A 14,266-nucleotide genomic window follows, 5' to 3' on the forward strand; every position below is an offset into this window, starting at 1 on the left:
ACTGAGTTTTCTCGCCATTGCTTTCATATATGTAGTTAATTTGGTTCAAAATAGCCAATGCCATTCCAGTTCAACTCATTAATACCTAGCATATTTCAATATATTCTATTTCAGATTTGGTGATTTTTAATTTTCCTAGATTTATATTTTATATACTGATAATTAAAATGTTTGAAGATATTTTCCTCATCTAAAGTGCTTCATATATAAACTGAACAAATAAATTTATGTAGTGAGTTATTTCATTTCTGATCAAACATTTAGGCTCTTGTCAGTTCTAATCAAATATATTCTTACTGAATTATGTATCTGACAATTAAGATGAACTTTACATTAGATTCTTTGTAAAGTAACCTTTATCTCCAAAATTGTGTAAAGCAATTTTTTCATTCACTTATTTTATGTCATTTATAATTAATTTTAAATTATATTACTAAAATATGCATATACACAAACATAGTAACATAAAATCAAATTAATATAATGAAAGATGGTCAAAATCCATACCAAGTATTCTCAAAATAAGATAAGCCACAGCCAAAGCCAGAGAATGATGGTTTTGAGATACAACTCTGCAAAAAAATAGCAATGATATCATCAGCACATTATTAGTATTAGATAAAATAAATGCATGCTAAATTCAAAAGATTTTCTCTTTTGCATAAATTAATGTAAAGCCCTTTGTTCAGTTGATAAGATTGAAGGACTGTTGCTCCTCCAACTTGTCCGTAATCTGTCCCATCCAACCCAGTGACATCGAACTGGTTCCGACTCATTTTGACCTTATAGAGGGTTTCTGAGAAAGTAACTGTTTTTCAGAGAATATAGACTTAACTTTCTCCTAAAGAATGCCTTGTGAGTTTGAACTGCTGATGTAGAATTAGCAGTCTGATGCTTACCTGATCACACCTTCAAGACGCTTTATAAGTCGCCTATATGGCAGTGGGGTTCTCTTCCCTTGGCAAATAACACCAAATCCCTTGCTATTTTTAAGAATAAATGATTTGTGGTCAAAGTTTTCTGCCATAATCTCCTTTTCCGTTGGTGAATAACCCTAACACCAGCTACCCTTTGTAAAATTCTCTTACGTACACCCATCATTTGGTTTTCTCTGGCTGCTCCTGTGAAATTGACTCCTCAATCTTACTTTCTTCCTGGACAGCTGGTCTGCATCAGCAGTAAACATCCTTGCTTTCTCTCTAATTGGCTTTTGCCAATGAGGCACCATAGAATGAGGAAAGAAAGCAGGGCTGGACAATGCTTAGGTCTTCCTTCTCAGACTCCATATCTAAACCACCCCAGACTTTGGGCTGTAGGGATGTAATCCCAGCAATCTCCTCCACTGTCGTCTCTGTCTTTGATACTTCTCAGGTGCTCCCTGGGAGCTCCAAAGAACCGGTTAAAATATTTTTAAGCCTCAGTGACATTGGAACAATTTTGACTCATGGTGGCTGCTGGTTTTGAACTGTAGCTCTTGTAGTTAACAGCTTAATGCAGAACCACTATGCAACCAGAGTTCCTCTAGAAAAGACAAAAGGTATTGCATTATACCTTCAGCTTCCTTATACCTAACCCACATTTTATTTTTTATATTTATTATATTTTTGTTTGAGATGAATATGTCACATAAACCCCAAGGGCAATTCAATTTTACTTTTCCTCCTCTTTCCTTTTACAGCCACAAAGACCACTGGATAGGTTTGAGGGGTAAGAAATCTGGGGGGATTTTCTTTTTTTGGTTAAAAAAACCCAAACATTTATATATATATATATATATATATCCCATTATAAGAAGTGAAATGAAAAACAATATCCTTTTAAAACCTCTACATATGTAGTTCTTTTTCTCCCCAATCCCCTTCCCTTCCTCTTCAATAACCTATCCCTCCCAGACATAATTTTAAATAGTCACTTTATTTAATCTTATTCAAATTATTCTATCTTGAGGGTATTATCATTCTCTCATCAGACCTTGTTATGCTCACTAATTAAGAGTGAAATAAATGAGAACTTTCCCAAAGATAAAAAAGGAGTTATCTATATGGCCTGTACATAAAACCAAGTTTCCATTTAAAGAAAAATATTACAATACATAACTTCACAATATAGTAGCTGGGAAAATGAATTAAAATTATAAAGCATCAAACATTTAAATATTAAAATAACGATCTACAATTTTAGTATGCAAGTTGAATTAATTCCATGCCTACTTTTAGTCTTTGTTCTATAACTTGAAAAATAAACTGTAGTGTAAACAATATTTTCAACCAAAATTACTCAATTTATAAAAATATAGCATATGTATCATAGATTGTGTCTATTTTTTCAAAACATGAAATAATTCTACCCATAATATATACCTGGCAAAAATATGTATTCATTTCCTCAAAGGGAAAAAATCAATTCTGAAATAATATTAATATATAAAAAAATCCAATTACATTATATTTAAAGATGGATTTATTTAAGAGAGGTAAACAAAATAAAGTGTCACATTTTAAAGTCAAATTTTCATGTAATGATTTTGGTATAAAGTGAGAATGCTGGTCATTATATATCATTCAAATCAGATGTTCTGCTTTATTTGACTTTTTAAAATATGTAATATAGTGCTGGTGCTCTATCAAGCAACTCTAGAGGTTGTTTTAACTCACAGATATAATCATTAAAACGTTGTTGTTAGTGCCAGGAAGTCAGTTGCTACTCATAGAAATCCTATGTATGGAATGAAACACTGCCCAGCACTGCCAATTCTCATAACTGTCCTTATGCTTTAGTTCAGTGTCGCAGTCCCTGTGTCATTCCATCACATGGAGGACCTTCCTCATCTTCAGTGATGCTCTCTTTTAGCCAACAGGATTCCTTTTTCCAGGGCCTGGTCTTTCTTGATAACATGTCCAAAGTATGTGGGATTCTTCTTCCAAGACAGATTTGTTTCTTTTTCTGACAATCCAAGCTCCTTCAATACTCTTCTCCAATGCCATCATTTAAATGCATCGATCCTTTTGCAGTCTTCTTTCGGCATTGTTCAATTTCGCATGTATATGAGGCAATTGGGAATAAGTTAGCTCAAAGTGGGCAAACCTTAGACCTCAAAAAATCACATCTTGCTTAATGTAATAATCTGTGTCTAACTAATGTAACTAATGTACAAACAGGATGAAAAGATTAACTGGGACTTCCAGTCAAGATGCTGTCCACAAAGAATCACCTGCCCAGTGCTCCTGTTGTTCGGTCAGAAAATAAAGAGGTAAGGAGCCAATATGGGGAGACTAGATGTTAAAAATAGATTCAGTGTACTGTGGTCTAGCTCAGACCTCTCTCTGCAATTTTTGCCCACAGGATGACTTGAAAACTCTGTGAAACACTCTAAGTTCACTGTGTCTGTGCACAGGCTATGCTGATCCTTCACTAGATTCAGGGGGAAGGCATCTAAACCCCTTCCTGTGCCCAATGTCTGAGATGCACAGTGTACTGTAATTTTCTCTTGGCGCTGTCTACAGGTGGTCATAATCCCAGGCTCACAGAGTGCTTTCAAGAACTCACCACAAGACCTCATACTGCAGTTCCCCTCTCTGCTATCCACCCGGCTCCTGAATTCTGTTTTTGCATTCCTTCCCAGCCAACAGTGGAGGGACTATATTGGACATCCCTCTCCCCATCCCCCTCCCCCAGCTCCATGGCTCCCAGAGTGGGTAATGATAGATAATTAATCACTAAATTGCAGCAACTGAAGAGCTCCCGAGATATTTACCTGCTCATACCTGTGCAGGAGAGAACCAGAAGTGACACAGGAGTGTCGCCCAGAAAATTCAAATCGTGTCAACCCCAAACCCACTTGTCAAATCTGGTTCCCATTCCCTGGGAAAAAGCCCAGCACAGTCTCCATACCAGGGCACCCCCAAAGCCCTTTTTTAAAAAAAATTCTTACAATTCGAGGCTTTGTTCCTTTGTGTAACTTGGAATGTAAGCCACCAGAAAAGTGGTCCTAATCTATTACCATAATACTAACATCACCAGGCCAGCTGAACTCTAATCCCAGAGCACAGCCTGGAATTTTAACATAACAAAACAGGAAAAGCCAGGGGCTAAAGGCCACGCCACAGATCCAAACACTGGATCTACCAATTATGGACTCCACAGAAAGTCTTGAAAAGACTGCACATTTTGGCCAAACAGTCCAGACCAGGCTTGTGACTGTTCTTCAGGCCCAGCTCAAACTTGCCCAGTGATACACCTCCACTTGCCTGCCTGAGCATATCCTCAAAGGCACACCACTGCCTCTGGCCACTGAGTTCCCATGGCACCTTGACTACACAGCAGTGTAGTCAGCTAACATAGGAGGCCACAGGTAGTCACTGAACCACTCTTAACAGTCACACAGAGAAAGAGCTCAGGGCCCTCAGCAACCTGGGAACGTGCTGACAAGTTCTTCCAAATCAGCAACCAGATAGCCATATACCTCAACACCCTCAAGAAGAAAACAAACCAACAAAAACCCAGCAGAAGTCGTAAACCTATTAATGCTCATAGAAGAAACAGGCGGTGATCTGCAAGAAAGAGAAATCTTCAGAATGCTGCTTGGAGTGATATGGGTTATGAGGGGAGCAATGCAGAATAAGGACACAATGATATTATTCCAGAAGATAGAAAAAGATGGCAAACTCCTAACTCATTATACAACACCAGTAGAGCTTTGATATACAAATGAGGGCAAGTATCACATAGGAATAGGGAACTGCAAACAAATATTGCTAATGAATATAGGTGCAAAAATTCTTAACAAAATATGGGCCAATAGACTACAAAGTTATATAAAACATATCATATGTCATGATCAGGTGGGGATGCATGCATGGTTTGACATCCAAAATTCTATCAACATTATTCACCACAGTGATAAGAAAAAGGATAAGAATGACATGATAATATCAATATATGAAGAAAAAGCATTGGAAAACACCCATTTCTAATTAAGACATTCAAAAGATAGGAATGCAAGGAAAAGTTCTCAAGTTAATACAAGCTATCTATGGAAAGCCATCAGCCAACATCGTAGTCGATGGAAAAAAGACAAAAACAATTCCACTGAAAAAGGAGACCAGACAATGATGCCGCTGGCCCCACATCTTTTGAACATCAATCTGGAGGTTCTAGCTAACAGCATAAGGCAATGAAAGAACACTAAAGGTAGCTGTCTGGGAGGGGAGGAGGTAACATTATCCCTGTTTGCAGACAACATGATTCTATATATTGAAAACCCCTAAAGCTCCACAACAGAATACTGGCAGCGATAGAGGAATATGGCAGAATGGCAAAATACAAGATTAACAAACAGAAGGTATTGGTTTGCTATATATATCAGACAAGGCCATGGAAGAGAAGATCAAGAAGGCAGTACCCTTCACAATAGCCAAGAACAAACTGAAACATCTAGGGATATATCTAACCATAAAAACAAAAGACATACAAGGAAAACTACAGGACCTTACTACAAGAAACCAAAAGTTACCTCAACAAATGGAAGAATATCCCATGCTCATGGATCAGAAGGCTCACTATAGTAAAGATGCCAGTCTTTCCAAAGACACTGTATAAGTTTAACATTATCCTGATTCAAATACCAACAACCTTCCTCAAGGAATTGGAAAAACTGACAACTAATTGCATATAGAGAGGGAAGAAACCCAGAATTAGCAGAGAACTCCTCTAGAAGGACAAAGTCAGAGGGCTCACCTTACCTGACTTTAACACATACTATATAGCCACAGTGGTCAAAACAGCATGGTATTGGAATAATGATAGAAAGTCAGACCAATGAAAAAGATCAGAAAACTCATAAATAAAACGATTAACATATAGACAACTGATCTTTGATAAGGGCTCAAAAAGCATCTAGTGGGAGGTGGATGCCCTCTCTGACAAGTATGTTGGAAACAATGAATATCCACTTGTAAAAAGAGGAAACAAGACCCAAACCTCACCAATGCACAAGAACAAACTCAAGCTGGATCACAGACCTAGAAGTAAAACCTCAAACTATCAGGATCATCAATGAAAGGAATCAGGAAAACCTTAGAACCTTGATGCAGGAAATACGTAGGCTAACAGGGCAGGGCACACCAAGCTGAAGTCAACAAATGGAATGTACTAAGGATAAAACACCTGTGTGCATTGAGAGACTTCAACAAGAGACTCAAAAGAGAACCCTCATACTGGGAGAGGAATTTAGCAACAACACAAGAGACAAAGGGCTCATTACTAAAATCTACAATACCCTGCTTGCCTGCAAAAACACAAAACAGTTAAACCCCCACCCCCACCCCAGGCGGTGGGCAAATGTCCTGAACAGGAGTTTCACTAAGGAGGAGACATGAATGGCCAATAAACATATGAGAAAATGCTCCTGATCACTAGCCATAAGAGAAATGCAAATTAAAACAGCTATGGGATACCACCTAACACCCTTGAGGATAGTCCAAATCAGAAAACCAGAGAACAACACATTTTGGAGGGGAAGTGGTGAGATAGGAACTCTCCTCCACTGCTGGTGGTCATGCAGATACATAAAGCCACTGGGGAAAGCATACTGGCAATATTTAAAGTAAATGGAAATTGAATTGCTTTATGCCTCATCAAGCCCTCTACTGGGCATACACCCCGAAGAGGGAAGAAATAGACCATGGCAATTCATCTGCACTCCAATGTTCATTGTGGCACACATAACAATCTCAAAGAACTGGAAACAACCTAAATTTCCACCAATAGACGAATGAATCAGAAAATTCTGGCGCATATACACAATGGAATACTATGCATCCCTAAAAAGTACTTATGATCACATGAAGTACATCCCCTCATGGGAAGAGCTGGAGAAAATGATGCTAAGTGACGTTAACTAATCACAAAAGGACAAGTACAACAAGCTATTTATCTCACACTATACAGGTTGAGGTATAGGCAATTGGGTGGGGGATAGTCCAAACCCAAGGATGTACATGTCATTCCAACACAAAAAAATGGGGGGAAGGGGCCAGGGGAGAAAAGGGAAAAATAAAAAAGAGAGACTATAGCACTGAGGGAGTAGGGTAATAATCCATCCAGGAGAGTATTCTGTCTCCACAGAAATGGGAGTGTGAGTGCTGACCCTACCATGACACGCCAAACTTTGAGGGCAACATAACCACATGAAGCAACTCGTGAACAAAGAGGTCTACAAGGTCAGCCCCAATCAGAGCCAAACTGACCACCCCCTAGAAGTGTACAGAGGACCACACTAAACCTGCACCCATACAGAAACAAAGCAAGAAGGAAAAAGAGCAAGGGTCTAGACCCCATACTAGCACACTAAGCCCGGATCTGCTAAGGCATAGAGAGGACTGTAGGGCTGAAACAGCTCGATACGTGATGTCCCTTCACTGGAGCATACCGCGACAGCAGGCAATCCTTAGGGACACACTGTGGGGAGTGAGCTTGGCCTGACCACCCGCACAGTGGGGCCAACCAAGAAGGGAACACAACAGATCAGCAATGGGAGCAAATCAAAACCACAAAATCCTTGATGATCCCCAAAAATAGATTTCAGGCTATGAGAGGCAGTTCCAGGACCACCCCCCTGCCCCCCACCCCACCTCGGTCCAGTGGGGAGATAGTCATAAAGGTCAGAAGACAGACCTGGAATTATGTGTGCTTTTTAATTTGTTTTGTTTGGGGTAGGGTGTTAGCTTTTTTCTTTTCTTTTTTCCCCCTCTTTTTATTCAATCTTTTGTTTTCTTTTTGTTTTGTCTCTGTTATTGTTGTTTTGCCTACCTATGTAAGATAGGCATGGGAAACAAGCCCAAGGAGAAGCAACGGGACCCTTGACTCTGGATAGACTTGTGGGGAGAAGGATGTGGGAGAAAGGAGCAGTGAGCAAACAACGCTGTAGAGAGGGGAACAACTACGGAATCAAAAGCAACAATAAGGAGGCCATAGAGATCCTGGGGTGTTGGAGCAACAACACTCTAGCTGAGAGGAATTACTAAGAGGCAGAAGAAAGGTGAGCATGATGGTGGGGTAGGAGGAAGGTAAAAGGAAACAGGAAAAATCTAGGAAGCAAAGCTATGGATAGAGGTATAGACATAGGTGTGTACTTATGTAAATATATTTATTCACAAAATTGAGTTATTGGCCTATGTACATATATTTATATGTCAATACATTGAGGAAGTGGATGAACTTTGGGTCTCTGCTCAAGGCCTCCTTCAACACAAAACCACTTTATTCTAACAACCTGGCATTCTGTGATGTTCACCCTTCTGAGACAATCGCTGAAGACACAATGGGTGCATAACAAATATGGTGAAGAAAACAGAGGGTGTCCAACTATCAAAAGACATAGCGCTGGGATCTTAAAGGGTTGAAGTTAAACAAGCAGCCATCTAACAGAGAAACTACAAGACCACATGGAAGAAGTATACCAGCCTGTGTGGATGGAATCAGGTAACATGCACCAGGAGAACCAAAACAAACCCAAAAGCCATATTGTTGAGAACAAGGGGAGTCAGGGCAGAAACCTAAAGCTCACCTGTAGGCAATGGGATAATCTCTCACAGAAGGGTCACAAAGACAGGTTGAGTCAACCAGGGTGCAGTATAGCATCAATGAACCATACAATATTCCTCTGGTTCCTTGAGGCTTCCTCACCACCCACTATCATGACCCCAGACCTGCCTTTCAGTCCTGGCTAGACTGGAGCATGTACACTGGTATAAATAAAACTCAGGACATACGGAATCTAGGTAAGGTAGACCCCTCAGGAACAGAAATGTGAGTAGTGATACCAGGAAGGTAGGGGAAAGGTAAGGGAAGAGAGGAGTACTTGCCTCCAACTGTTTTTACCCTATTTTGACATTAATGCACCTCCTTCTGTCTCTGCCTCTTTTCTGGGTGCAATAATGGTCACATTTATACACAGAAAATACTCATAATTCTGAGGTTTATTATCTTGAGTTTGTTATTTTACATGGGTGATGTTTCTTCTGCAGATAGAGATGCAATTTTTCCAGCACTATTTGTTGAAGATGGTATATCTTTCCCACATTATGTTTTTTGGGCTCAGTACAAATTCAGTTGTCTGTAGATGGATGCTTTTATTTCTCGGTGCTCAATCCTGTTCCATTGATCTACATATCTACCATTACTAGGACCAACTGGTTTGTTTGGCTACTGTGTCTATGTAGTGGGTTTTGACGTCTGGAAGTACAAAACCACCTACTTTGTTTTTTGGGTTATTTTCTTTGTCTGAGGTTCTTTTATTATCCTGGACCTCTTACCTCTTGATATGAAGTTGTTAATTAGTTTCTCCATTTCTTTAAAGAATGGAATTTGGATTGGGATTGTGTTGTATTTGTACACTGCTTTAGGTAGCATTGATATTTTTACAATATTAAATCTTCCTATCCACAAACCTTTGATATACTTGCATTTGTGTATATCTCCTTTGGGGTTTTTTTTTTTTGTTGTAATAATGTTCTGTCAAATGCTTTTTATATATGTATATACACACATACATATATATGTGTATATATATATAGAGAGAGGGACATGTATGTGTTCATTATGGCCACGTATTCTTGGTCTTTTGATCCTTTTATCATTATGTAATGTCAATATGTCATTTACATACTTGGAAGTCTATTTTGTCACAGATTAATAATGCCATTCCTACCATTCTCTGGTTGCCATTGCTTGGTAAATTTTTTTATATTCTTTGACTCTCAGTCTGTTTTGTACTGTAAATTTATGGTGCTTCACTGGAAGCCATCATAGTGATGATTTTAGTTTCCTGGTCCAGTCTGCTACTTTCAGTGTTATTATTTTTACATATATGATAGTTACTATCATTTCGTAGTATTAGTGTTTGGTTCTGTTTCTCCTTTTCTGCTCCTTCTCCTCCTCCTTCTTTTGGAGGGGTCTTAATTAGTATCTTGGTTCCCTCTTTAGGTCTGTGTTGTTTTGGTTGGTGTTTTTAGTGTGCTGGTTTCTGGGTGGTGTTGCACATTGTGGTGGTCTCAGGTTTGTGTGCTGCTGTTGTTCTCTGATAATAAAAATCAGGAAAATGTGTTTTTTTGTAATACTGTATTTGTTTTCATGAATTATGTAGATTTTTCCTTGTTTGAAAATACCTCTATCTCTCCTTCATAATTGATGGCTAGCTTTTCTGGATATAGGATTTTTGGGTTGGCAGTTTTTCTCCCAAAGTTTATTAAAAGTTGCTCCATTGTCTTTTTCCCGGCATGGTTTCTGAGATGAGGCCTGAGCTGGTCCTTATAGGTTTCCTCTTATAGGTGAGTCATGTTTACTCTCCAGCTGCTCTCAAGATTCCCTTTTATCCCTTAATGTTGGGTAATTTGCCTACTGTAAATTTTGATCCCTACCTCCTGCCTTAAGGTCTGACGTATTTGAAGTTCTTTCTGCTTTCTAGATAACTATCATCTCCTCCTTTGTGTTATTGGGGAATTTTTCTTCCATGAACTCTCTTACTATTTTAACTGTACACTTATTTTTTTCTTCCTGTTCAGTTATTCCAATGAAATGTGCATTATTTATTTTCATAATGTCCCACATCATCATCAGGCTTTCTTCAGAACCCTTTGCTATTTTTTTATTGCTTTTCTAACAAGCTGATGTCTGCATGGTTATCTTTGAGTTCACTAATTCAATATTCGTTTTCTTCCATTATATTGCTTGGTTATTGTTATTTGTTATATTTTTATTCACTTCTGGAATTCGTTGAGTGTGAAGTTCTTAATGTTTCAATTTCTTCCTTTATTTTCAAGATAGATCACCAGACTCTTGTAGAGCCCTAAACATACTTCTCCTTTGCTTTATTGTTGGTAGTTCTAGGCATTCCTTTTCTGTGTATTTCATTGGTTTGGGGTAATATTTAGATATCCTATTTTGTTTAGCTTCATTTTCTGTGGTTACTGCAATTGACTTTTGGTTGTGTGGCATAGTGGCAGGACTAAAGTGGTGTGCACGTTTCTGTGTTTTGTAGGGGGTGGTGGGAAAGGTTTGACTCTGAATTACAGGAAGAAGGTCTAGCAGGAGCTGGAAATCATATTATGAGAAAATTAGGACAATATATATGTATAGCATGAGTAGAGGGTAGGAGCATGAGAGTAGGATCTAAGTAATAATAGTAATCATAGGTGGTCTTGAATGGTAAACTAATTTTATATCGTGGGAAAATGTATTTTAAGAGGTGTGCTAGTACTTATTAGGTTATATAGAAGTGTGTTTAAATAGGAAAGGGTGAGTGGGATCTTGAGGTGCTGGGTGGGGTAAATTAATACACAGATCATGCTATTAAGTGCTAAAAATCAATAACCTATGAACAAATATAAAGAAGGAGGTAAAAGATTCCCACTCCAAGAATTATAAAACATTTCCAGGAAAAATAAATTAAGATTTAAATAAATGAAAGTGCTATACCTCATTGATGAATTGTGAGACTTAGTGTATCAAATACATAAATTCCCCCAAATGAATTCAATGGAACTTCAAAAAACTTCACCATGTTTTCTTGTTTGTTTGTTTGTTTAATTGACCTTACTAAGAATATTAAAAAATTTATTGGAAAATGCAGAAATCCAATAATTATTGTCTAATAATTTATTTTTATTATTTTTCTACCTTTTACTATGATATCTATATTTATTTACTTCTGTGGATACTTTATAATTTTGTTCTTATTTCTGAAACCTTTCATCTGTTTCATAAGATTTGTCAGTCTTCACTCCATGATCTCCTTCTATGTTCAACAGAAGGAAATAATATTCAGCCCTATGCCATCCTCACAAACTGTTGATATGCACACGTAAACCCAAGTGAACAAGAATCCATTGTTGCAGTCATTTGGGTCAATGCATCTCAGTGAGTGTCTTCCTCTCTCACTTATCCACTTGCAGTTATCAAGCATGATGTCCTGTTCTAGTGAGTGATCTTTACTGATTAGAAGTTCAAAGTACATAAGACAAAGTTTTGTCATCCTTGCTTCTAAAGACCATTCTGGCTATAATTCCTATAGGACAGATATGTTTGTTCTTTTGGCCGTCAATGGTACTTTCAATATTCTTTGGAAACACTATAGCTCAATTGCATCAATTCTTCTGTGGTCTTCCTTATTCATTGTCCAGATTTCACATGAATATTGGGTCATTGAAAATACTATGGCATGAGCCAGGGATTTTTGTGTTAGACTGGGTTGACTAGAAAATCATTGACACTCATATATGTGTAAGAAAGAACTTGATATCCAGAAAACATTCCAGCCCAGTCCAAACCATTTCTGTAAGTCCAATACTAGTCCATAAGTTTGATACTAGTCCATAGATCCCTCTTCAGACTCACGCAGCCACAAGAAATGATGCATAATACAAGAAAATCAAGGGCCGGTGAGTGCAAAGCTTTGTGGATCTAATGATGGTGGATGCATCTCCAGGGCTCACGCAGACTCCAGCAGGTCTCTAAGTGTCTCGCCAGCAGGAAGGTGAAGCCAAGAGAGGAATACCCCAAGATTCTCTTGGTGATGAGACCATGTCCAGCAGGAGGTACCAGCAGGTTTGTGAACTAATGTCTCGTTAGACTCCACCATATCTTCTTACTAGTGCCATGTTGGCATAGAAAACCTAAGTATCAGAGATACCTTAACCTTCAAAGTAATGTTTTTGCTCATTAGCAATTTAAAGAGGAATTATGGAACAGATCTGCTAAATGCAATGCATTGTTTGAGTTCTTAACTGCTGCTTTCATGAACATTGATTGTAGATCCAAGTAAAAAGAATTCTTTGGAAACTTCAATATTTCCATATATTATGATATCCTTTGTTGATCTAGCTGTGAAGAGTTTAATTTTCTGTATACTCAGCTGTAATTTATACTAAGGCTACATCTTTGATTTTCATCATGAGAGCTTCAAGTCCTCCTGAATTTCAGAAAGCAAGTCTGTGTTTTGTTCATATCACAGATTGTTAATAAGCCTTTCTCCAATCTAGATGCTATGATCTTCTCATAGTCAGTTTCTTGGATTTGTTCAAAGATTGAATAAATATGGTGAGAAAAACAACTCATAAACGCACATTTTAAAAATTATTTTAAAATTATTTTAAAAACTACCCAGTATGCTCTTATTATGTTTTAACAGCTGCCTCTTGATCTATGTACAAGTTCCACATGAGCGCCAATGAAGTGTTCTGGATTTCCCATTCTCAATGTGATCCATAGTTTACTATGAGCCATATCATTGAATGCCTTTGTGTATTCAATAAAATGAAAGTAAATATTTTTTCTAGCATTCTCTACTTTCAGTCAAGATCTATCTGATTTCAACAATGATTGCCCTTGTGTTATATACCATCCATATCTGTGTATAATTTCTGTCAGCTCCCTATGGAGGTACTTCTGCAATTGTTTTAGAAATATCTTCACCAAAATTTACTTTCATGTTATATTCATGATAAAGTTTGATAATTTCCCGATTTATAGGCAAGGAGTCACATCTATATTATTATTAAGAATCAGTTTGTATTTATGAATTTTCAATGTATGCTAAGTTAAATAAGTGATTATTTTAAAATCAAAGTATAATATGATACATATGCATCTTTTAAAAATTGAATTATAATATGATACCTATATACCTTATGCATATATATATCTTATGCATATATATACCTATATATCTTATGCAAATATATATATTTGGCTTTAAGGAACAGAAACTCATTTTGTCACAGTTTCGAAAGCTAGAAATGTAACTTCTAGGCACCAGGGGAAGGCTGACTCTCTGTGTTTGCTCTGAAGGAAGGGGCTAGTCTCTCTTCTGCTTCTGTCCTGTTCCTTGGTGATCTTCACTGATCCTCCCCCATATGTGCTTGCTTGCTTTTGTGCCCTATCTTTTCTTCTTTTATATTAAATATTTTTATTGGGGACTTTTACAGCTCTTATCATAATCCATATATTCATCCATTGTGTCAAGCACATTTGTACATATGTTACCATAATCCTTTTCAAAGCATTTTCTTTATACTAGAGCCCTTGATATCAGTTCCTCATTTTCCCTAACCCCCACCCTCTCTCCCTCATGAACCCTTGATAAATTATAGATTATTTTAAATTTCTAAAATGTTTTATTAGGGGCTCATACAACTCTTATCACAATCCATACATACAACCCTTGTGTAAAGCACATTTGTACATTCATTGCCCTCATCATTTTCAAAGT

The 14,266-nt window shown here is 37.6% G+C and overlaps 1 protein-coding gene across 1 annotated transcript in view; it reads right to left on the bottom strand.

Annotated features, from left to right (window-relative positions):
- Positions 1–475: 475 nt before the first annotated feature.
- The window catches only part of SLCO6A1 (solute carrier organic anion transporter family member 6A1), a 117,837-nt gene continuing 104,046 nt past the window's right edge, over positions 476–14,266 (bottom strand). The window contains exon 10 of the mRNA XM_075542670.1: positions 476–572. Coding sequence (XP_075398785.1) covers positions 476–572 — 97 coding nt within the window. The remainder of the gene's footprint in view (positions 573–14,266) is intronic.

The sequence above is a fragment of the Tenrec ecaudatus genome, chromosome 2, assembly GCF_050624435.1.
Source record: "Tenrec ecaudatus isolate mTenEca1 chromosome 2, mTenEca1.hap1, whole genome shotgun sequence".
Taxonomy (NCBI): domain Eukaryota; kingdom Metazoa; phylum Chordata; class Mammalia; order Afrosoricida; family Tenrecidae; genus Tenrec; species Tenrec ecaudatus.